This window comes from Macrobrachium rosenbergii, chromosome 48 (assembly GCF_040412425.1).
Source record: "Macrobrachium rosenbergii isolate ZJJX-2024 chromosome 48, ASM4041242v1, whole genome shotgun sequence".
Lineage (NCBI taxonomy): Eukaryota > Metazoa > Arthropoda > Malacostraca > Decapoda > Palaemonidae > Macrobrachium > Macrobrachium rosenbergii.
In genome coordinates this window covers 74,680,155-74,706,409 of record NC_089788.1, presented here as the reverse complement: position 1 = coordinate 74,706,409, position 26,255 = coordinate 74,680,155, and the positions used below count along the sequence as shown (strand labels likewise).

At 36.2% G+C, this 26,255-nt stretch overlaps 1 protein-coding gene and 1 long non-coding RNA gene across 4 annotated transcripts in view; one reads left to right on the top strand and one right to left on the bottom strand.

Annotated features, from left to right (window-relative positions):
• The window catches only part of LOC136831574 (uncharacterized), a 45,553-nt gene extending 41,380 nt beyond the window's left edge, over positions 1 to 4,173 (top strand). Inside the window, exon 3 of the long non-coding RNA XR_010850932.1 lies at positions 88 to 4,173. This is a non-coding gene — a long non-coding RNA (uncharacterized lncRNA). The remainder of the gene's footprint in view (positions 1 to 87) is intronic.
• Positions 1 to 26,255, bottom strand: part of sws (patatin like phospholipase domain containing sws) — a 46,985-nt gene that overhangs the window by 4,532 nt on the left and 16,198 nt on the right. Inside the window, exons 16-21 of one of the 3 annotated variants that reach the window (XM_067092170.1) lie at positions 25,899 to 26,085; positions 11,319 to 11,435; positions 6,142 to 6,305; positions 5,101 to 5,253; positions 4,170 to 4,380; positions 2,174 to 2,250 (exon numbers count right to left, since the gene is read on the bottom strand). In XM_067092170.1, the coding sequence (XP_066948271.1) occupies positions 2,174 to 2,250; positions 4,170 to 4,380; positions 5,101 to 5,253; positions 6,142 to 6,305; positions 11,319 to 11,435; positions 25,899 to 26,085 (909 nt within the window). Of the gene's footprint in view, positions 1 to 2,173; positions 2,251 to 4,169; positions 4,381 to 5,100; positions 5,254 to 6,141; positions 6,306 to 8,577; positions 8,695 to 11,318; positions 11,436 to 25,898; positions 26,086 to 26,255 lie in introns of all 3 variants that reach the window. The other 2 variants (XM_067092171.1, XM_067092172.1) reach the window with 2 other exon arrangements.

The following is a 26,255-nucleotide window of genomic DNA, read 5'->3' as shown; positions in this document are numbered from 1 at the left end:
TATTAAATCTGAGATGCTGTTCAAAAGTTCTCTATGAATCCTAATGCTTCTATACTGTATTTACCGACATCTGTTCTTTTCTTTCAGATCAAGTGTGTTGGTGTGTAAGCTTTAACCCTCCACATGCTCCACAATCTCTGTTTTCATTCAACCGCCTATCATCAGAACTTTCAGAGATATTAATTCCTGTCCTGTTTTACTGGGTACTGCCACTTCTGTTGCTGGTCACTGAGGCATTCCCATGAACGGGAAGAGTCCATATAACAGTAGACTGTATCTAGGAGTCCGGGCTTCCCCTCTTCAACAGTTCATTATCTGAAGCCTTTAACCGAGTCTCTTAGAAATCCTGAGAGGGATAAGATCTATCAAAACTTTTCATGAAGTTGCCCAGCCTCAAAGAGATGGCAACAAATGCAACGTGGATTGGATTTATGAAAATGTGCCTATAAACCGAAGCACTGGGACTCTTCCAGCCATTCAGCACCTAAGAGAGTGAAAAGAGGAAGCTGGAGTGATTGGACAGCAAGATGGAAGAAAGTGGGAACAGCGATAAAGTAAAAGGCTAAAAAGTGGGTACATGTAGGGGCTGAAGAGACACTGCAAACAACGTTAGTAACGATCACACTGCACCACTTGAGGTGCAATGATGAAAGTGCCCATCTTTGGGGTAAATGTAACTTGGAGTTGAGGATTTTAGTTGCTATCAAAACTTGGACAAGGAAGAGGCACCACATCTTAATCATTATGGCTTAACAACAGAAGCAGCTATTAAAACTTGGGAGACCCAAGATATATGAATAACATTACTCTCATTCAACACCAGGAGATGAAGATGGAGGGAAAAGGATAAAAAAGTTACTAAAATGATGGTATACTTTCTAGGTGGAAGCATAATTTTTCATACAGGAAGTCAATTTGAAAAACTGAAAGCTGCACAAAGCAAGGTTGTTATTCCATATGGCAGCCCACTCTCAAAGTAACCAACCATCACTAGTATCCCAAATTTCCACTCATCTACAGCCTCCCTTCTCATAGTAGAATATCAGAGTTTGTATTTGCATGGGCACACTGGGTGCAATGAAAAATAAAATGTTAACAATCCCTTGAGGGCCAACAAACAACAATATCATTGTTACTGCATTCCACTTAACCACATAACATAAAAATACTTAACCAATTTCTAAACTACAGTATATATATTTCACCTGAAAGAGTAAATTCTCAATAAAAATTATGCATAGTATTCCTCACTTATGAGAGAGGTCCATTATTTCTTGGATAAAACAAGGATTAACAGTTTAACTAATTTACCAGAACCTATTTTCAGCAACATCACTAGACCTATCACTCTGCTGGCTACTCAGGTCTCACTGTGATTCACAGCCACTCGCGCCAGACTTCTAGGGTCTGTTGCAAGTCTATATGCACCGATTTCTGGGATGAGGTTACTGGCCCCAAGCAATATACATACATACTACAGTATACAGTATTCCAGAAGGTGGTTACTAATAGCACACCTGAAAAATAGTCTGAAAATGAAATTTGATATAAATTATGCAAAATAGAAAGAGAACATACTTGCTACAGGAAATGATTGTTTTTAGTTGTAAAACTAAACAGTTCTGGATACAGTGACTTGATTGTGCTACATGCTATCGCATATTGTAAACTACTGCAATCATTTCTACATACTACTACAAACAAGTGATGATACACGTGTACTCCAGTGACAACATATGCGCAGACTAGAAGGTATCATTAAAGTACAGTATATTCAATTTGTGTAAGAGGAGATCAGTTAACCGTCAAGACAATGTTTACTAATAAAAGAGAACTTTTCAAAGTTCCTCTCTGCAAAAAAATTCACATAAAAACACCTGGAAATATTGCTCACTGCTATCGCTGACAATACTGAAAATTACAGTAATTTCTACATTCAACTATAATAAATCACAAACAATAAAAAGGTATTTTCACTAAACATTCTAAAACAAGGATGCTTACTTTCTGGTCATAAAACTAACAACGTTCAATACTGTACAATACAACAAGGAGTAAGTACAAAAATAAATAAGTTTTCCTCTAAGAACACAGGGAAAATCTAAAGATCAGAGAACATTCCCGCAAATAACCCACGATAACATAAAACTAAACTACAGAAGGAAGTATGCACCTGATTGAAGAATTCTGTGTTTGTGTTGGGCTCAGATGCATAGCCACCACCATCATCTTCATACTCTGTAGACGAATCTGAAAGAGGACAGAGGGAGTGTTGAAAGAGGTGCTGCTGCTTCCTCATGCATTGTCTAATCATTCCATCTACCTGAATGCAGCATACGGTCATCCCAGTGCAGATACTCATTAAGCACTGTAGATTCTAACATTCACTGAGGTGATAATCTCTTACCTTTTGCAGTCCTTGACAGTCATAAGTGCTTTCACTGGGTTAATAGAAATATAAGTTATGATGGCTGGATGAAGGAGCATAACATTTAATGAAAATGAACTTGGGAAAGATTGCTAAATACAATATTGTCCAAACTACAAAAAGTTTTTTTTTTCAAGTCTAAGTTCTTTGATAGAAAATGGAAAAATTGAAGTGGTGGAGTTGTCCGTAAATCTACTGAAACCCGGCGAAAACCTTTTGATTTTCCATAATTAATACCTTTGAATCAGTCACTAATCTAAGTAATTTCCACTTGAGTGTACAACTTAATTAAAATAAATTTGTTTCATAAAAACCCATTAATCATACATATGGATATATTTGTGTCCCAAATGTTCCCATATTCACTCATTTTTGTCTGCCGGAGAGAAGTTTGCCTCACCATGCACAAGACATCTTGATCTTTAGGTACGTTTTATGTCACTTTCATTTTTGTGAACTGCAGTAATAGTAAAAGCTCTTTTCCCATTTCTGCAGGTATTTGCTTTGCAGATGACTGCTGTATCTGCAATCATTACTGACTAAATGTTCATCATGCTCATTACAATTCAGCTAACGAAAACCTTTTTGACTTGGTACTATCTCTTGGACTGCCATCTTCACGTGACGTAGCTACTTATGCATAACTGAACTTTGTTCATATGCAGAACAAACCTGGGTCTTAACTTATGGATAATTCTTCTAGCGTCAGATGGAAACTGGTAAAAATAACAAACAAGGAATTGGTGGCAACAAGGTATGCTGACAGGCCTAGGTGGCAACTGTCAAGTTCCTTCACATATGCATCAAAGGAATGACACCTCAGTTTATTCTTTACCGCCCTCACAGGAAGACGTGCTTTCGCTCGTCTCTCCAAAGCCAGTAACTTTTGATTAATGTGAGAATTTAGCTTTATACTGCAGTGTTTGCTTCATCCATTTTGTAATTTCTGCATTTTGTTTAATTTCACGATTTTCTTGATGTTATTCCACTACTGTTTCTAAGTACAGTATCTGTTAATCCTCTAGTGCTTGAAAATGAAAGCTCCTCTGTGCTACCCACTTTTTTTCCCTTTTTATGTACTGTACTGCAACAAGGGGTAGGTGTACATCTTATTACTAATCACTTCCCAGAGATGTGTCATACAGTTTTTTGTCTTGTGTACTTATGACTTATTTGTGCATTTTGATTGCTGTTTTGCCAGTAATGCGTGTTTTATAGTAGTGTGATTGTGTTTTGTGTGCACTGCGATGCCTTTAATTATGTCTACCTTTGACAGAGAACCTTATCCTTTGCAACAGCTACTGAAGTGTACTCCTTCCAGCCCTAAGGATCTCAATGTCTTGTGTACAGTTTCCATGGAGTGTGGCAATCGAGGATCCCAATAGTACTTGTGAGGTGAGACTACCTATCTGGTAGATAAAAACAGTGAACCATGGAACAATGGGATACAAAAATAAATATATTTAAGACTCATGAATTTGTATGAAAAGTTTTTGTGTAATTAAACATAAGGTTTTTTTCTCTCAACGAAAGAAAGACAGTATTTTGATGACATATTTCATGACCATGGAAAATAATTACGATGAACACTGCATTTCTAACTGGAAGAAGTGCTTGATATAATGTGTACTTTGTATGTGCAAGATTTGCCATATTTAAACCATACATCATGGAACTCATTGTTGGTTTATCACCTCACACATTCAGTCACTGACACATTCCAATTTCATGTACAACCTACCTTCCAAGACTGTGTTAGCAGTCGGCTTTTTCACAGTACAAACAATCTGGGCCAAGTCCGTGAAGTTTGCTGGTGACGAGTCTAAGCATACTTTTTGCCCCTGCCAGCGATCCCCTGTACACGAGGCACTTAACTGATAAATACTCTCGACAGTGCGCCCACCCTTAATCATACCGCTGAAGTAAGTTTTACCGTGCTGGTAACCAACTTCCTGAAAAATCATGGAGGATTACTTTACCAAGAAACTTATCCATACTTTTTTTGGCAATTATTTATGAAATGCACCTGCGTATCACTATCTTAAGATATGGGTCACTTCGGATATCATGCCATATCCCCCCCGCCTTGAAACTAGAATTATCCTTCCCTTGAAACTTCTAGTACTGTATTTTCAAACAGGTTGTTATTTACCCTTAATTCATGACTGTTTAACCCCTTTATCAAAAGATACCAGATCATCCTGGTCAAATGATTCAAATCATAAAAGTGGTCACAAAAATATAAATTCTGCCCTCAAAACACACTGTAATTCTATACTCTTTTAGTTTTCTAATGTTCATTTAAGAAACTGTGAACAGGAGCATCCTATCAGCAAAAATTTATGATGTCTATACTTCCCTATGCAGTGGATTTCAAAGGGGGTACCACTCAATTAGTGCCATGCAAGCACACTGTAGAGAAGGTACTAAAGGTTCTTTGCTGTGCTCCTTTGGACCCCAATAGTATTACTTTCTGCCATTTATTTTTACTCTATCCCCTTTGGTGTCTTCCCAAGTAGCTGTCCAACTTCTTCAACTTTAACTTGCTCAAGGTCTCACTTAGTACCTCAAAATAACAGTGGCTCACCAATACATCTTCATGTACTTGTTTACTTAAGAGTTATAAATATATAGTCTCTTTATTCACAAAATAGTTTAATTTTAAATCTTACCTTAATTTCATCAAAAGCACCAAACTGCAGAGTATGATATTTATCTATAGGAGGACGGATGTATTCACAGATTTCACTAGCCTTCAACTCCTCTAGTTGTCGGGTACAGGACACGTAAGACAACCGAGACTGAATATCATACAAGTTTGGGACCTGCAAAACAAAAATGCCTAAGAGGAATGCCATAACAATTAGAACCACATTAATTTTATACTTAAAATGCTATAATATGGCCTTGTACTTCTCTACAAAACAAAACGAGACTGATAATGACCCAACCTGGAAGATATGTTGATCACAACTTTGACTCCAATATTATGCTGGTAAATGGAGTCACTCAATCTCACCTTTAATTATGTGCACAATTTGTGGTACCTGGGTCATCTTCAAAATCTTATGCAGCTGCCAAACGAACCCTGGTCTATGCCACAACTTTTATTCCATGCTTTCATGTCTTTAATTTTCCCGTTTGAAGGTGAAATCAAATACAATTGCTACTCTTGATTATTTATCTTTGCATTTTATTACTCTTACTTGTACTTTATTTAACCCCTATGGAAGCTTCCTGATCAGTTAAAACGTCTTTTGGCTTGAAATGACAAATTTTTAATTCATTTATATTTTTCATAACTAACAAACCTGCAGACTTAACACTGGGATAAATCTTCTTTAATAAAATGGACGGGAGCACATTTCGATTATTGCCATACTGGTAATAATGTAATAATAATCCAGATTTTCTTTTTTCCTTCATTAATTTTCCCTCTCTTTTGAACTTCCTACACTCTTAAATCCACAATTAATAGTAAGTACATCTAACTGTGACACCTTTTAATGCAGGCAAGAGATGTTGTAATCATCATAAATATAGTGGTTTTAGTGAAATGTAAGTTCTACAAAAGATGGACATGCTAACAAGTTTAAGAAACATCGTTATATAATAAAACTGCCATTCTATATAATCCTAGATGTGCAACTGTTGTTACATATATGTCTTCACAATCTATGCAATAACATCACTTCTTGAACCATGTTACTTACCTTCAATTCCTTTCTGAAAAAGTACTTGAAAGGGAAGAATCTACGGAATAAAACGCTCCACCCAGAGAGCCAGTCCCCGTAGTTGGTGAAGTCTGTCTCATACTGACACCCAACGTCAATGGCTAGGATGCTTCCCATACTCCACTTATTGCGCATTACATCTCCTGCTCAGTTGAAAGAATCAAGAGAAAAATGGGTCAGAGAATGAAGAAATGGATTGTAAAGAACACTATAATTAATCTACCTTAGACGAATTCCAAAATTTAATTTTTTTACCAAAATCATTGGAATAAGTGTGATGCAAAATTTTATTCATTGCCTATAATTCATCCAAGCTTCAGTTGTCAGGGCTCATTTTTAAAATCTTACTCTACATTGTTGTTGATTAGATGTTCTTCTGTCTTTCAGTCAGAAACACAACTCTAGTAGAACAAAACAGGTGTTCAACATCTGGAAAATAATGCTTTAAATGCTGGTTAATTATCTGGTATTTTTATAAGTTTCACAAATGCTGGTAACAATTTTATCAATCCTTACACAGTAATAAAATGCAGTCAGGTTCATTTACAGCAAAACATAGACATCTATATGGCCAATAGTCGGTGATGAAAAATGTCAACCAGAAAAACAAAACACTATACAGATTAATGGTTGACAAAATAGTCACATATTTACACAGTGGTCTTACAAGACCACATACGTATTTTTTTAACAATGCCATTACTGCAGAAATTTCAGAGTCTTTCTCTGGAAATTAAGAAACTATTCACCAACCTGGAGTTTTGAAAAATACTTTCCATTAAAATTTCTAGTACAGAAAGTCGCACAGCAGCCTTACCAAACTTCCAGTTACTTCAAACATGAAAAATTAAGTGATCACGATCACCTACAACAGTTTTGAAAGTTGTAATTAAAGATTTCACAATCAATGTGAAAATCTTCTGGAATGCTTAAAATGTAAGACATAAACTTTCACATCACAAATGTCACAACACTCTATTAAGTTATGAACAGTACATTGTTACTGCAAGACGACAAAGAACAGATACACGGACATGGAGAAAACTAGGATGCCACACAAAGAACCAAAACCAAAACCAATCCAGCCACAGGTCCTGCATGCTGATAGGAAACAACCAGCATCCAGCTCCTTCCTTCTCCTGCCACCAAGATTCTCTTCTTCAAACGTAAACTGGAAACATAATGGTGACTGTAGGTAATGTGAAACATCTGAGTGTATTATTTGCTCAACTGAAAAACAGAAAATCGACAAAGATGCTTTAGAAATGTGTATAGCAAGTCCAACCCATTTTTTGAGGTAAAGTGACCAAAATTTATCAGGATCTTTTCTTTCAAATGCATGCCCAGCATACAGGGTAATTAATGCGGTAGCAGTCAACTTCAGACCCTTAAGAGAGATGAAATCTAGACTGAAAATATCTAGAGTTCACAGCAAGAAAAACCTAGCCAGCATGACAGTAAAAACTCAAGCTTGGTTACGCAAGTCTTTGCACACACTAATAATAAATTAATAGGAAGTTGGGAAAAGAAGAAATGATGAGGGGGGAAAATGAAACTGGTATCCTGAACAGTCCATAAGGTCTGGGGAAAGACTTGGATCTACTAACTAGCCAACAGAACTCATTGAGTGAGGCAGTTACACAATAAGGACCTGAAGCAAGCAAATATGAGTGCACTACCCAACCACAAGCAAAGGACCTCCATCATTCTGCTTTTTCGAAGGATTAGGCTCTGTCCAAAGTAACAGGTTTGTGACAACATATACTGTATACACCTCTGCTCTTAAAAGATTTTTTTTAACAATGAAGCACTGATTCTAAATAGTATTACTGTACAGCATCCAGATTAATATAAAGTATGTCACTGCAAAAGGTGTTTTTCTTGAATCACCAGTTCATTTCATCTTAGTACTTACTTGTACTGTGCACTAAACTGGTATCATGACATCATTGGTTAACGTGGGTTCCTGGTTATCAATGAATCACTACAATCAATGACCATATGGTAAAATTAATGTTAGCAGCCTCTTTATGGCATTTTAGTGTAATGCTACAAAACCCGATAGTTATACATTACAATCATTCTAAGTCAATGTATCTGCAAATATCTAATCTTTATAAAATGCAGAGAATTTTCCATAAAAAACTCAAGTCATTCCTTGGCATCAGTCAAAATTTTTCCTTAAATAATGAATGAAAATATATTACAGAATTTTTAAAATAATTTGGCAAAGGACAAATACAAAACCAACTGGTGATGCAACAAAATCAATTACCACCACATGTACTTACTCGACGTGAGGTTATCGGCGTAAGTTTGCTAAACGTAACCGTAAAATGCACAATTCTCAACTTGCATATGGACTGGTTTCAGGTAGCAGCATGTCTTTATGTTGAATTTACCTCATTACCTTACCTGGGACATTATTGATGTAGCAGCCATCAACTAATAAGTGGCCATCAACAGGGTCTGGCAACGGAGGGAGCAGCATAGCTATCGACATTGAAGCTCGGACATAGCGCCAAACAGCGCCTGGCATGAAAGGGGGCACAAAACTCTAATCAGGAACGGCAGTTTCTGGTGTACTGTAATCTACAGTTTATCCAAGATGACATGCAGTTTGATGAAACTTGCAATGCATTGTGTGTGCAAGTCAAACCTTTCAATTGCAAAAAAAGGTACTGCAATTTTGATGAGAATTTTTTTTTTTATCAAATACAATACATCCATCTTTTCATCAAGAAGATTTACCGGACTAAAAGTATGAAATGCCCAACAATATATAACAATGACATTTACCTGTACAAGATAACCTACAAGAGATACAGATATAACAAAACCTCCAACACTTAGCACAATACTTGCATGTAAGCTGCAACACAAACACCCTGCATATTACTAAAACAAAAAACATAAACCTGCTTCACCACTCATAAATAAGTTGATATAACAATAAAAAAAAAAACCACATAGCACAACCTTACTCCATGAAACCTGCCTAAAAGTTATTACCAAAGCATTCCTGTATCGTAAGCAACTGACAGTGCTCTAGCAAAGAAGTCCAGGTAGGTTTTGCTTAATAGCAACCTGAAACTAAACTAACAAAAGCACTGGTAAGTGATAACTTTCAAACTTTAAAATGACCTACATGCAAAAAACCAAATAAAATAAAAAAAACATACTCTTTACAAGGTATGAATCTACTCAACACTAAAATATTTACGGTACAAACATCAACAAATCTGTCAAATAACTTGGAATTCATTAGTTCCATTTTACCATAAACCAAAGCATTAATATATGCATAAAAGTACAGCATTTGGTTATGGATTCTGCTGGCCTTAAAAAGAGCCAATTAAACAGCTAAGCACCTTCTCCTACTACTTGGCAACTTCTGGATACTACCAAAAAATTTGAGACAAATGTCACTTAACAATGGTCTTTGAAAATCTAATTGGCTGGAAATTATTGCGTGGAAATAAAACATATTTTTTCCTTTTTTTATCAATTTTCAAAGCAGTATAAAAATACTATCACTTTGTAATAAAATGTGAAAATATTATATTTATATATGTGAGATAAATTCAATTACACACTTTTAAAAAATATAAAACCATCAAAACGTCAGTACCTCTAACACCAAGATTTCAACCTGAAAGGCCCTGTTGGTGTTCAAAACAGATTTTACTTATGAGAAAAAGCTATATTACGCGTGTTTAACAAAAGATGGATGTGAATCTGTGAGTATCCAACTTTTTTTTTTTTTAGCTGTACCTAATTACTAAATAAATGTGTCATCAGCATTCCAACATTATTAAAAATAAAATCAGTTTCTCACCGTGATCAAGAATCAATAATAATCACGACCAAGCAAATATCAAACATTAAAACTGCAGGTGTTTTGGTGATTACGCTCTCGTTAAAACTCTTGAGAGCGAGAAGCAAAATAAAACTCGACATGACAAAAGAAATTTCCACATTCGGGTGATAAACCTCATCTCTTCAAGCATTCCCATCTTCCTTCCACACTAAATACAAGACCAATGGTGCCACAGGTGAGTTGAGAATTAGTACTGTTATATAAACTCAATGTTCACAAGCCTCAAACTGAAAAACAATGTAGTGTCATATCCTGCATCAAAACACTCTGGAGAAGGACCCTTTTTGATAGCGCAGCTGCTGTTCGCTCCTCAAAGAAGCGAGTTACGTAACTCCTTCGAGGACTCAGAGAGGTTACCAAAAATAGGGTTTTTTATTCACCAAAACCTGTTGTATATGAAGATGAAAAGATGACAAAACTAACACATGAACAATCCTACAAATGTTCCAACATCCTCGACAAACAGAGAGATGATTAACATCAATTATTTCACACACTTCACTCCTAAAAATAAAATCATGCAAGGACATTTTCTTCTTCATCTAATAAGTGAGAAATTGAGAGGAGCAACAACTACAGGAATGGACCTACATACATGACAATTACAATCACTCACTTCTACATGCACGGTTAAAAGTTAGCAGTGAGCTCGACAAGACACACACGGACTTGAACATGCAGCATTACCTCTGTAGGGTTTGTTGGGAAACACAAAATAAAGGAAGGAACATAACAGAGTATCAAAAGCCAGAGGGATGGATGCTTAGCAAGTCTGCCTTCATGAGAAAAATCTGCAAGCAGAGACACAATTATACTGCCTAAACACAGCAACAAAAACTGGGGCTAGAAAAAAAAAAAAAAGAGAAGGAAAACTTCCGTTAGTTCATGATACTTCACACAATGACTAAAATAGGCTTAAATTATGCAAGATCTGTAAGTCAGCAACTGTTTTAAATTTGTCATTTCACTCACTTTCCTTACTCATGTCTTGATCACTGAAAACCTGACAACGAAGCTTGGATTTGAAAATGTGGGCATGTGCTCGGCAAGAACTAGAGTCCTCTCTGAAGCCCTGAAATGCTTCTTGTAAGGATTAAATGCCATGATGAATCTGTATTCCCAAGAGTCTACTGACAAGTTGACATTTCAAAGCTCTTAATCTCACAAGCAACTAGATCTTTGCCAAGTTTTTTTATTGTGAATTATACCATAATTTGGATGTTAACAAAACCCCAAAACTAAGTGTGCTATAATTACTGCCCCGATACAGCTATACCTGGCAGGTTGTTGACATAGCCGCCATCGAGTAGCATGTGCCCGTCATGAGGATCGCAGAGAGGTGGCATATACCACGAGAGGGACATAGATGCTCGCACGTACCTCCATGTGGTCCCTGCAATACCCACTGGTGCTTAATACATTTCCTCAGCTATCACTAAAACAGCTAACACTGACCAGCTAATCACTGTACAGATATTGTATAATAATAGCTAGCAGCAAAATCAACAAAAGAGCCATAAGGGGGACACTGCACTAAACAGCTGGGTAAAGTTTATGTTTTGTAAAAGCAAACGAAAGTCATTTTAAGGTCAGCACTGCCAAAAATATATATATAAAAAAAAGTATTATTAATCAAACTTCAGTTTGCATAATCTTACCCTTAACACTACTGTACAAGTTAATAATGCTTCATTAAAAAAGAATTAAGAGTGCTTTAAACTGCTTCAGTAATACAGAACACTTTCACCTACTGCTTTAAAAAAAGAGAAAGCGTCAGAAAAAAATGTTTTTATTGCTACTCTAAGTTTTTAGAAATCAACTCTTGAATCATCTAGAGGTACAATATCACAATCTTGCACACAAAAAAAACCTTCTGCTTTATGAGTCACATCAGGATTTTGCGAAACTGTAAAGCAATACATTTAAAATTATTCCTCAACACAGTAAGTAGTAAGGAGCACATCTGTCGTACACATACGATAAGAATAAGATGGATTTGTTCTTACAAATAAAGATATTAAAGTATTAAACTAAGTTCCACAAGAGCTATAGAAACTAAAATGAGCTTCCTAAACCACAAACTACAAAAATTTTACAGTACAACTTCAACCTCAAACAGAAGTCCCCTTAAAGATACAGCCATAAAAACTAAGTTCCCTACAAAAAAGAAAAATCAGTATAGAATGTATACTACTTACTCTTTTCCTAAATAGCTACTAGCCACTAACTTGAGCAATCTGCTCAGTGCACTGGGAATGGCCCTTAGACTTTGGTAGCAGTGTTGAATTTAGTACATTGCACTGTACTGTACTTTAAAAATAGACAATCCCCAGATTACGGCGGTTTCGGTTTACAGCGCTCCAACTATACGGCGCCTGGCTCACAGCGCCATTAACCTGATTTTACAGCACCGCAAACCTGGTTTTACAGCGCTTACAGTGCCGTAAGCATCATTTATTCTCAATATGTTCCAGTTTACGGCTTTTTTCGGGTTATGGCAAGCCATCAGGAATGGAACCCCCGCTGTGGGGACTGCCTATACTTCAGCATAGGATATATAAACCCCAATGATGAAGCATGTATATTAATAAATTTGATCATAATCCAGAAGCCATTGTGATTTAGGAATAATTACTTCGGTATAGAAATAAAAATAATGAATCTGGAACAAGGAGGCACTCGGGTAACAAGAAACCTCACCCAGTGCCAAAAGACTCCTGGCATTTGCTCTCGAGCATAACTTTCGTATCTGAGAAATAACTAGTCACCCCTTGAAAGACTGATTTCGATTTCTTCTGTATCTCAGCACCTTTCCTCTTTTCTTATAGAACACTGTTCCAATCTTTGCACCATCCCCACCAATTTTCTTCACACAGTGCTTACGACTGTGATACTTAAGAGAATTAACAGTGGGGTGACGTAAGAGCTTTTCTCCTAGATTTCCCACAAGGGATTAAGGCTTTTATACACAAAGGTGCGGTCTCAACCTTGGTTACTATTATTGCTATTATATAGTATTATTATTGACAGCCCAGCTACAACTCTGACTGGAGAAGCAGAATAGCACAACCAAGGGCCCTAATAGGGAAACCAATTCATTGTGGAAAAAGAAATAGAGAAGAATAAATTATGAAAAAGTAGTAACACAAAAATAAAGTAAAACCATAGAAAACGAAAACGGCCACTTAGTTAGGAAAAGAGGTGTATCAATAGGAATGATGTGATATATGTTTGCTGTATAGTGTACTTGAGTCTACAGTTTCTTTTCTTGCATTATGAAAAATTCTCTTATTTCTTAAACAAAGATTTCCTTTCCTACAAACATTTTCCTGTGTCTCCTGAAGAATTGTATTATCTGATTTGTTTTAAAGATGGATCCTAAATTCCCCCCCCCTCCCAGAATGATGAAAGATGAACAGCTCCAATTAAAGAGGTATCCAGAATTTCTCAGCCAAAAATTCCCAAAATGCTACAATGCATTTCTCTTGTTTTTTGTTCCCAAAATGCTACAATGCATTTCTCTTGTTTTTTGTTCCCAAAATGCTACAATGCATTTCTCTTGTTTTTTGTTCCCAAAATGCTACAATGCATTTCTCTTGTTTTTTGTTCCCAAAATGTTACAATGCATTTCTCTTGTTTTTTGTTCCCAAAATGTTACAATGCATTTCTCTTGTTTTTTGTTCCCAAAATGTTACAATGCATTTCTCTTGTTTTTTGTAACTTAAACTGTTGAGATAATGATTCATCCCATGTGTTCCCAAAGTTCAAAGGCATTTTAAGATGTTCTTCATAAAATAGAGATTCAACTTTGGTTTCATTCTGGTATTATTAGTATAGAACTTTCTATTATTATTTTATTATTATATTATTAAAAGGTACTTTCATCAAAATCACCAAGTCCTCACAGGAAATACTGCCTCGTACTTTACTAACATTCTTTCACTCTCTTCCTGCCTAACTGGTCAACTTCAACTTTAATCCAGTTTTCCCACTCCAGGTGACACCTAAAAGAATCTAGAAAATAACAAAAACAGTAGATTCCCCTTCCCCCCCTCATCAAGTCATATTTCTTAACTTTCACAGGTCTGGCATAGAAGATATGTTCTAAAACCAGGGGAGACAACTGGAACAAGGTAGAATTACATTTAAACAGCACCTCAACTTAACAGATCCTTCGGGAGTCTGGCCTTCCTGATAGATAACAGTCCTCCAAGTAACAAAGACTCAGTATTATAATCCTTGAATATTTTCTGGTCATCTTACAGCTAACAGCAAGAGCTCTTAACCCAAACTAATCTGTACTTGACACTTATATTCAATTTAAGAGGCATATCTAAAAATGTATCACATCTGAAGTGGCGGCATGGGGAAAAATAATCATAATATGGTAGCCGTTTAGTAGAGAAGCCTGCTAAGTTGAGGCATTATTTTTTGGAGAGCAAATTTGGACGAGACTGAATGGGAGGTAAGCTTGTGGTTGAAGAGTTGCTATACAGGACCTAACTTGAAACGGCACACAGTATTCCCAAGCGTAACTTAAGCTACGGTAACCTATTTCATCTACAGGGCCCATTCCCGTAAAGAATAACTCCCAATAGTATTAGTTTCTCACATTCCTGAAATGGGAGTATTTCACTGTTGAAATGCACTTGTATTTTCTTGACTTTGGTAGTAATTTTTTTATAATTTATGCCAGTTAATGTATCTGAATGTCAGATGAATGATGGGAATTATTTTTCATAGTAGCTGTGTAAATAAATCCTTAATCCACTTATATATGGCTGCTCTGGAAAAACAAAAATACAAATAATGGATGGTTTTTTCCAGTATACAGTGAAGGCCTATTATTATCATTAACTTATTTGCAGTAAAGTACACCTGATAAATTACATAGAGCATTTTTTCAGTCTGATTATGTATATTATAGCAAACGGTAGTTTTTGCTGCAAAAACTTATCTAAAGAGGTAGAGGGATAAAACTATAAGAATCATTAGCTAATTTTAAAGGTGTGCAAAATGTAAACACACTTTGCCATTACCTGATCAGTTTACAGCTTTTAAACTCTGTTCATACTCATTATTTGTGTACCTAAACTTTTTAACACCTAAATGATCGAAGAAATAAAATTACCAAAAAGTACTGAAGAAGGATGAACACTAACAGACATGATAAAAATCTAGTCTTTCAAGGGAATGACCTTGATACTAGTACTCTTAAAGTTATCCAGATATTAAAGCACAAGAACTTTCTACAGATATTACACTTTATGCAAAAGTTAAATAACAAAATCCCCAAACCAAAATGAATACAGAGACTCCTGAAAACATATCAGGAAATGCATTCTCCCACTGTCTCAGTAACTTGGCCAGTGATGCAATACCACTAAACCTTGTTTACGAGGTTGTCCTCCATCTTCCACTGAATGGTGAGATTCAGCAAAATAGAATTTATCTGGCACGACAGCCTACGAAATTGATAAATTAAACTACATATCTCTATTGTGGCCACTGTATGTGAAAATCTACAAAAATGTTTCATGGGTAAATACTGTCTTCAAACAATACACATCAGCTATGAAATGGTAGCTTCAGTGCATCTGAGGATCAAAGCACAAACAGTTGAAAGTTACCATTTTATCACTGATGTGCACTGTTTAAATGCAGGTATTTATTTAAATAACATAATTGTCGATTTTAATTTACAATTTCTGGTCACAGTTTAGTGATGTGTTTAAGTATGGCCACTGTCTGCGTACTCTCAACACTGCTTTTTGTTAACCCTCTTGACTCCGTGATGAACCAACTAAAATCCAACCCCAAAGGACCCTAACAAGGATGGGATGTGTCATTTTCAGCAATATTCAACCTGTCATTTTGACCTGTCGTGTCTTTTTCTGCTTTTAATCATACCTCAATATCAGTACAATTATTCTGCTTTAAAATGACACCAGAAATGAATACATAACATGAGTATGTTAACATGCCTCTCAAATTCCACCTGACAACCTTATGCACTGTATGCCACAACAAAATGGAAATAAAATCAAACATTTAACAAGCTCTCAAACCCAGTTCATTTTTTGTACACACGAAGAAATTCATCACAACTATAATAACTGGCCTCAATTTTCAATTGACCGCACAGGTGCTATCACCACAAAGCTGAGCCAGCTACCTTCACAAGACTAAGCCAACAATCTTATAAACACTGGAACAAATGCAGTGTGAAAGGAAATAAATCATAAAAACATCCACCAAGTTGAGCAAGCAAAGCTCAGACAAAACACATTTGTATCCTACAGGAAATATCTACCACTCTAACTACAAATCAGACGACTGACAACAGTTGGTTAACTTCCAAAAGAAAAGCACAGTACAAAATGGGGGAGAAGCTTACAGCAATTTTTTACAACAGCAGAAAAAATAACGATGCAAATAAAAATTTCTGTCATTTGCAATGCAACAGACTGAAAATACAAAATACAACTACAGGATAAGCAGGACACACAATACTCTAAATGCACTCCAAAGCAAGGAAACAAAAAATGTATAAAAGATAATGTTCCACGTTAACGGCATTTGTGTCTAAAGAGAGTCTCTCTCTCTCTCTCTCTCTCTCTCTCTCTCTCTCTCTCTCTCTCTCTCTCTCTCTCTCTCTCTCTCTCTCTCTCTCTCTCTCTCTCTCTCTCTCTCTCTCTCTCTCTCTCTCTCTCTCTCTCTCTCTCTCTCATGTAAAGTCTAACCAAAGGAAAAAATTGTAACCAGAGTATAAAAGGCAATCTCATAAAACAAAAGAGGGATATATACATAGCAGTGTACAAAGCACAGGAAAACAGCTGACCGTTCAATTGTAAATGAATAGGGATCCTAAGCGAACAGCTACTTTGACTCAAACTGCTGGATCTGGCTGTATCAAACATGCATCAGTACATGGAAACATGCAATTCTTGTCTAGTCGTAATCCACGCATGAAGAGAATATCCTGAGCTATCACAAAACAGCTACGAGAGAAACAAAATCACGGTACGCTAATCAGTCCAAAACTGTATCCTATAATGTGAATTTGTTCTTACTCCTATAAACATATGACTCACAATTTGTAACCCACTAACCCAGGACATGTTCAATAGAAACAAGGCTACAAACTTGCACAATGACAGACAGACAAATGGAAGAGGTGAAAACATCTCCCTTCATTCAAGTCTTTGCAAGATGGTCTACTTTTGTGCTAGATGTGACTGAAATCCCTTCAAGGTTGTAGAAAGAATTGTGACGACACACAGACAAAGAGGGGAAAACTGTAGCCACACCCATACACCAACTCTGTCAATATGGGATCAATACTTGTATACACACACACACACACTCTCTATGCTGAATGTAAAACTATAGCACTTGAATACCCGAGAAAACAATGCAAAAAGCACTGAAAACAAGAAAAAATCATGTTATTATGATCAATGCATTGCATATACTATAACAAATCAGGTATTGTAACAACTTATACAAAATTATACACAGTATTTCACAAAAGTGAACAGGAAAAATGTTGCTTCCTATTAAGACAAAATCACTGATTTAAAATGCATTAAAAAAAAAGCAAAAATAAAGAATAAAGATGTCAGAAATGGTAAAAGCTATAGGGTCATGTAATGTGTAATAGTTGTACTGTATGTCTCAAAAACAAATCTAAGAAAAGTACAATATAAAAAGAAATAGAAACGAAATGGAATACAGAATTTAAGTCAAGGGCCAAGTGCTGGGACCAATGAGGTCATTCAGCGCTTAAAGGGAATTTGAGAGTGGAAAGGTTGTAAAGGTGCAACAAGATTAAAACCTTGCAGCTGCACTATATAACAATTGTTAGGAGGGGGTGGAAAGTATGATGCATGATGGAATATAAACAAAGGTACAGTAAAAGAAATGGAAGGGGCTGCAGCTAGGGACCAAAGGGATGCTGCAAAGAACCTTAAGTAATGTCTGCAGTGCACCGCACGAGGCAAAAAGAATAAGAATGAACTCAAGAGCATTTCCCAGCAACATTTTTTATACAGCATCGGCAAGCCTAAGTATAAAGTTGTTTCCAAGTGGAATGAAGAGTTACTGTATGAACAATTACCCCAACATATCCAAGAAATCTGTATTCATAACAATATCTGTGAGCTGAAAGTAATTGCTTCCATGAATGCTGAATGTAGTTTCATTCTTGCTAATTTACATTTTCATTTAATCAATTCAAACTTTTTGCTTTAAAGAACACACAGAAGCAAAATGAACTCGGAAGAACCATATGTTTAATCGTATGGTACTTCATTCCTAGCCGAGGTATTAAAGTTTCAGCCAAAGCATATGGTTTTCCCAAGTTAATTTTATTTCTATGAGCCGTCAAATTTATAGAATGCTATTGGGTTACAGGATGACAATCTGTTTACTTTCTCCAAGTTAGGTGCCCTCTTTCTTGCTTGCATTTGGCTCAAGCTAGATAATTGTACCACGATGTCTGTCTCTCCCTAAAAATAATGTTATCTTGCTTTTTAGTGCACTGATGGCTAACTACCAGTGAATGGAAGAGACGTCTCGTTTATTGTTGAATACAGGAGTACTATCACAAATGTGTTTTGGTTTAGTTAACACTCAGTGACCCAGTGTAAAGACCTTGTCAGATATGAATGAATAGACCATTTGTGAATAAATGTTTTTCTATAGAATTGAATAAACAGGACAAATCACTTCCAATATTAGTGCTTTGTGAGAAAGACCTGTCACCACCCAAGAGGGAAACTCATAATGCATGCTTGTTTTTCTCTTTACAAACAAGTCTGATTCATGCAGCTATCACAGGCTCAGCTTCATAACAATAAATAAAATATAAAATCTAGCTTTTTTTTTTAAACAAAATTATAATTTAGCTCAAATTCATAGTCCACAAAGTTCCTATAAATTTAATTCCCAGTTCAAGAGAAAATTGTCTGTTGGTTGGCAGAAACGCACGAGACCCACGAATCCTCCAGTTCCAGAGACCCACGAATCTTCCAGTTCCAGAGATAAGAACCTCACTTTTTCATAGTGTAGCTAGCTTAAAAGGAACTAAGGAACCATCTCAAAACATACTGTCTGCCTGCCTACTGCATTATACAAAACTTACCTGGCAAAATACTTTCAATAATTTCAATAAATCTGGGGCAGCAAAAATGAAAACCCCATCAGTTGGAAATAAAAAAAATTCACAGAAACTTCACTCAAGTCTTCTTTAATGCCCTAGCAAAACATGAGAAAGGCTTAAAATGGGTAAGTACCTGTGATGAAGATGACTAATACTGTAATTATGTAGAAATGATCAAGCAAAATGTCTGGGGAAAACTGAGGCCTACTTACATGCTAAAGACAAAAAATGAAGCACTTTCTCTGCCTGAAATCTGGGGATCCGCAAAACGTATATGCAATGCTGCCAACCAGATGATTTTCTTTCGAACTGTGAATACAGTGTCTAAGAAATTTAGGACCATAAATTTGGGCTACACTATGAGTACTGTAATAAGATTGTTGCAAAACAATGTTAGATCACAGTCTTTTATATATATACTGTATATATATATGGAAATGCTTGTATTAGGCAATAGTTATTTTTCATTTTCTAAAACTGTGAATGTATAGCGTTCTGTGGTTTGTATTAAATAATTACTATTTTCGATCTCCAACTGGCAGGGAAATTAATTTCTGTATTGTCCTTATTCCTCTACGTTTCCTAAAATGTCTGTTTTCGAAGACGTAATAATTTCAAGATTAGAAAACTCTGATTAGAAAACTCCATCTCTAAATGTTTTTATGCCTAGTTTCAAGAATATTTTGGTAAATACACAATCTACCAGGAATAGAGTATATATGACATGATATTCATTCAACTTCAAGTCTGTATTAACAATGTTTACTGATGTGATTGACATAAACCCATTCTACCAATTTTTTCAATAAATACCTATCAAACATAAACTTTCAGTTTCAATTTACTGTGTTTACCTTTGACAAGAGGAAGAGGATATTGCTCCCTATCTCTCAAAACTCAATTCCCTCTGAAGACAGACTCTGTGGCTATCGACTCAATTATTATTTTTATTCAGAAGACGAACCCTATTCATATGGAACATGCCCTCAGGGACCATTGACTTGAAAATCAAGCTTTCAAAGAATATGGTGTTCACTTGAAAGAAGTAACAGAAGGTAATAAGAAATACAGAAAGAAGAGATCAATTATTAAAAAAGAAAACAATACACTGAAAAATTAGTAGATAAGTAGCTAAAAATGTAAGTAAACTATTAAAATACAGGAAGAATTGTTTTAGGATAGTACTAATTCCAAAAAAAACTAGTCCTTACAGCACAATTCAAAATTGGGAAATGGGGACCATCCTGCATTACACTGAGGACATGAGAAAATGTCTCTTCGACCTTAAACACCGACTTTTATTTTCGGAGCTATTCAGTCTTAAAAAAGGTCTTTAAAATCCTACAAAACGTTATAAAAACTTTCTGTGCTGAACAGTATTAAACAGGTACCTATACGCAGTACAAAAAATTCATAAGCAATCAACTTGTCTTTACAGAATCCTTCCAAACATATATAAACTAACATTAATACCTACAACTACACAGTAATAACAGTAAGATGCATACAAATCAATGCAAATGTTACACTACTAAATTCTGTACCAACACTATTTAAAACTATTCATTACCAACAAGATTTAAAAACTGAAAAATAAAATCTATCATCTTCTATAGCAACACAAAGATTTTGTTTAAATATTTTGTAGTTATACCTTTTCAGAACCTCCCTTCCACTGGGATTTTCTATTTATAAATTCATTCATTGACAATTTTCCTTAAAAACCCCAACTTTTATAAGGATAGTGTTTAAACCCTGGCCCCCCCTCAGATCCCATAGACATCATCCAAAGGCCACTCAACATCAGATGTTAATGGCTATCATTCATTAATTTAATAATTTTCTACGTCATCTGACATCACCAAAATTTCAGAGTGTCAATTTTCAAAGTACCGTTTAATCACACCTCCATGTTACATTGTTGGTTCTCAAAGGGCTTTTCCAAAATATAACTTTTTGTTAAGGCGATTCTTATCTTCCTATGCAGTTCACTTTGTCCATTGTTTCACTACTGTAATACTATTATTGCATTTATAGACTTTATGGCTCACCCAAATGATTTGTTTCTACAAGGGAGGTGATACTTGAAGCATGGTAAAGTTAAAGAAGTTGGACAGTTAAGTAGGAAAGTTGGAAGAGACAAAAGGCGAATGGATGGAAAGTAAAAGGCAAGAAGCAATGCATCAGAGAAGGGATTCCGCAATGAATCATCAGTACCACATCCAGTATGCTGCACAAGGCTTACTCTACGCAGTGCCTCCTTCAAAAGACTACTAACTTGCAATGCTTTAAGTAGATGATATTCCTTTCCCTAATATAAAAGCTAGAGCTACCAATTACTATTTAGTTACACAAGATTACTTCATCTTAACATACATATCAATAACTTGGTACTGTATAACAATATTAACGTTCCATGCACATTTCACAAGGATGAACTCTAGACATCAAATGTGTACAGTACACGAAAAATAATGTGCTCTTTCTGTTATCACATCCTAATAGTGCTCTGTACATACACAAACAACTTCTAAAAGGGCTGGCAGAGCTATATAAAGCTACAGGGTAGCAACATGAATACAAGTGAAGGAATAAAAAGTGTCATTCCAAAATACAAAATGGATACAACACTCAAACACAGAGAAAGACACAGCTGCTAAATACTGCAGAAGCAATAATTACACGGAATAACAGTTATACTTTTATTTCTTTCATCCAGTCACTAAGGGAGGCTTTTATATCAACACAATTCATAAAGCAATGCTTCATTTAAAATAATGAATTTTAGATTTGGAAAGATATTTTTATAAATCTACAGACTGAAACAAAATAGAATTTGATCCTTAAATCTTGGAGTGTTATGTCAAAATTTATTTGCATCTACCAAACAATCCCCCACCCTTGTTCCAGTAATTTAGGAGATAACTGAAGGCTTGATTTTCAACAAAATCAAGGTTACAACAGTTTCCTTAAGTCTCGAAGGGTGATACCTTTAATTAACGGCATATACTCAAGCAATCAAGAAGCCATGCACTAAAATATTTTTAAACCTTAATCAGAACACAGCTCCGCAGAAAACCCAGATAAACTTGCATTACGTCAAAGTACACAATCTGAATTTGTTTGCCTACCACATAATTCCTTCTTCACAATTACGTTCATACTTGAGTGCTCCCGTAAACTAGTACACACCTCATGCAGGTAATGTATATATTGTACCTTAATTATTCCGAGGTCAAAAGATATGAATCTACTTCCAGTAACTCCATTCAGTTACCTAAACTCTCAAAAGATATGAATCGCACTACACCACAGCAACAAGAAATATCTCTCCAAGTTCAAGGGAAGTATTGAAATGCCACCAATGGTCAATGTCACATCAAGTTATGAATAGATATTAAAATTCTATGAATAATCTACATAAACCTTAACTAAAATCGATCTTCAAATAATTTAAACTATTGCTAAAAAACTAACAGCCTGGCCTCACCTGTATAGCATTCATTTCTCAAACAATTATGAGGACAGAGGGATATTTAACATACAATTCCTAGCAATCAAAGGCTGACATGACTGTAAAACATAATTTTCAATATCTACAATACTCCACATCACCGTAAGCAAGTTTCTTAATCATTTCAGTGCCAAAATAGGCACATAATCTGAACACACTTGGGCACAACAGAGTATTTTAATGATCTCTACTGCAAAACAAATATAGTACATTAACCATGGAACTAAGGAGTTGGAAAACAATGTAATGATCATATTCTAGATATTAGTGTTTCTTATCATTGATCTTCCAATACACAAATCTAACATCACATTTTTCGATTCCCATCATGCTTTTATTAAGAATGAGAAATGAAGTCTGGTAGGGCTATAAAAATGCTATGATAACCGAACAAACATGGCAGTAGAATATATGTAGTATTCAAAGGAAAAACTAATTTTAGTTCATCATGAACTCATTTGTCCCATAACCGCCTTATTTTCATGGGCAAGGAAATACACAGTCACACTACCTTGTAATGTTCAAGACATAATAGGCTCTTACTGCACATGCCCAGACCTACTTGTGATGCTCACTTTACTCCTCACTATTTCATGTTAACCAAGAGAGTCAACACTGTTGCTCCTCGTAGGAACAACTTGTAAAGATTATCTTTGTACTATCGGTATTTCCATTACTTTCATTTCACTGTTTCATTAATTTCTCATCGGTGTTTCCTCTCTGTTTGTGATTTGATGTCTTTCTGCATAACAACGCCATAAGGAAGGCCACAGTTTGGACTTCTCTTCTTCAAGATAACGTCTCCATGTCTCCTTCTCCACTTTTGTCTGCCAAGGAGCATGTTTCTTCAGACAATGTCTCAGCTCTTGCCATGTCACCTCCACCAATTAGGTCTGAAGGCCAACACTCTCACTGCAAGAAGAGGAGAGCCAGGAACACTGCTTCTCATGTCGCCGTCTCTTCTGTTTCTGATGCTTCCCAGATGCTCATAAAGACCATCCACTCTCCCAGCACGCACAATGCTCTCTTTACAAGTTCTGTCACTCCTATTCAGGATATTTCATCCATTACATTTCCTCTGACTTTTTCAACTTCTACCACCTTTGACCTTGCGTGCTATTTGCCTCCAATTCTGACTCCCCATATCCTCTCCCATCATGCTGGTCCCAGCACTGATTTCTTGCAATATGTGAGCCACTGGCTCTTTTCTTAACACTTTATGCCCTTCATGGCACCCCTTGACTAAACCGTCTCCCTCTGCTGTCATAGAAGGCCCTTTATTTCCTCCTCCTGCTATTCCACCACTATGCCTCGGCCCATACAGGAGATTAGTGCCATTATTGCACCTAACGGTGCACTGTGAGCATTGCTAAATGGTGTTTGCAGCATCCCTTCCAACCCCTAGCTGCAACCACTTTCTAGCTTTTTACTTTTCCTCCATCCCCACTTCCTCTCTTCAATCTTGCTGTCAAACCTCTCTATTGCTTCTTGGTGCAACAGTGGGGTGTTCCAGTTCACCATTAGATCTTTGCACTTCCATTCTCTCCATTTTCTATACATCTTTATCTTCTGTCCAACAACTCCATCTCCCTCTTTACCCTGTCTTAAGTGATGCCCCAGTGCTTGGCTTGACAGCCTAAATTTCAAAAGTCAATCATAAATTAACTATACCTCAACTTGAGGATATCCATTCCCTAACCTCTATAGCTAGTGAATCAAGCCCTCCACTCCCTGCCTATACTGTGACCATCAAATCTGAGAAACAATCCCTCCACCTCATAGCTTTAGAAGATTGCCTTCACCGGAACTTTTTTCCCACTAATCTAAAAATCAGAGGGACTGCCCTCCTTCCTTTCCTTCATGTTGAATGAGGATTACTTTACACAAACAAAAGTGAGGGGTAAAGGGGGTGTAGTGTGCAGGTCTAGGAATGCACAGCAAGAACCTCTCAAGTTTTCAATGGCACAAGTTGGTGCAATTGGGTATTTCCTCAAACACAGAAATAAAGCATGATATGATTAAAAGGTTAGTAAGAAAAAACTTTTTGGGCTTTAAAACATTTTTCAATACAGTCCCATCATTTACTATGACTCGCATCCACGGTCTTCACAGAATCTAAAAACATCATTCCTACACAAAAGATCATCTGACAGCTGGGTTCCAGGTAGGCATGAAACTTACTTTTTGTGTAAATCGTTCTGTTTTCAACTACAGCAGATATAAGGAGTGTTACTTTTATTACAAATTTTGATGCACCATGCAATGGTCATGACGAAAATTATAGGCCTGCAATGATGCCTTTCATTACCTTGCTGAATACCCCAAGCATGATATACCTATGCCCAAATAAAAGTGTCCCTTGGCACAACCTGGGCCAATCTGAAAAAAGGGACAGCCAATTGAAGCATCAGTGTAAAAAGTAACTTTCTACTCAAGCAAGGGAAAACACATCTCTGCTAGAGAACAGGCACCAATGGTTGGTTTTGTCTTTTAGAGTTGTGTTTCCACTTTCAGCTGTGGCAACCAGACCTCTTGCCTTTCTCATAAGAAATTAGTCAAGTGCAGCTTAATCAGTGTGGTTGAGTCATAGTGAAGACCTGGGGTAAGATGAGGCTTGACTTGATACCATGGTCTCAAATGAAGCGCCTAGTTTGTGAAAAAGTGAGATTCTTGCCTATCTGAAAACCTGGATCCCTATGAAATATGTAGGATGAGGGCTATCCAGCCAGTGAACAATCCCTTTCTTTTGATTCAGGATTGCTGTCTACAATTCGTAAGGACCACAACTGTGGGCTTAGGTAAATAGCATCTCTTTCAGTGAGTACCTAAGGAAAAATTTATGCACAATAATGAAAAAAAATTGTGGCAATTATGCCTGAAAAGTATACTCCGTAGACAAACTTTGTTATCACCTCAAGACGACTGAAAAAATTATATTTCATCTTTGGGGTTAGGTTATTCATTATTCCAACTGTACGGCATTTCAATTGTTTCCAAGTCCTTGGTTCCAAGGTTTTATACTTTAGTTAAAAAAATCAAATAAAACTAAACATCCAAAACCAGTTACCTAAGGCTAAAAAAAACGCTATGATCACAACTGACTGCTGTAATTTCACGCTGCAGTCATCAACTGAGTTACAATAACTGGTAAATATAAAAATAACCTCCAAAACTCTTACCATGAGTATGAATTCTGGCCACTGAATCAGTGATGTCCGTGGTGAGAGTGAAATATGGAAGCCACAAATCTTCAATGTTGGTGTCACCCAGCGCTTCGTGGATGAGTTTGTTGAAGCCAGCAGCTGAGAACATGGAAACTTCTGGATACGTGAGGTCTAAAGCCATGCGCCATTTACTTGTCATTTTCTGGAAAGGATTTTCACTTTTAAGCCATTGGAGAACCTTTCCCTTGGTTAACAATACCTACAGTCATATTAGCAATAATGTTACAAGCATTCAGTACATTTGTAATACACAACACTAAATGCCGAGATGGCGTTCGCCTTCAATGTTAGAGACTAACATTGAAAAATGAA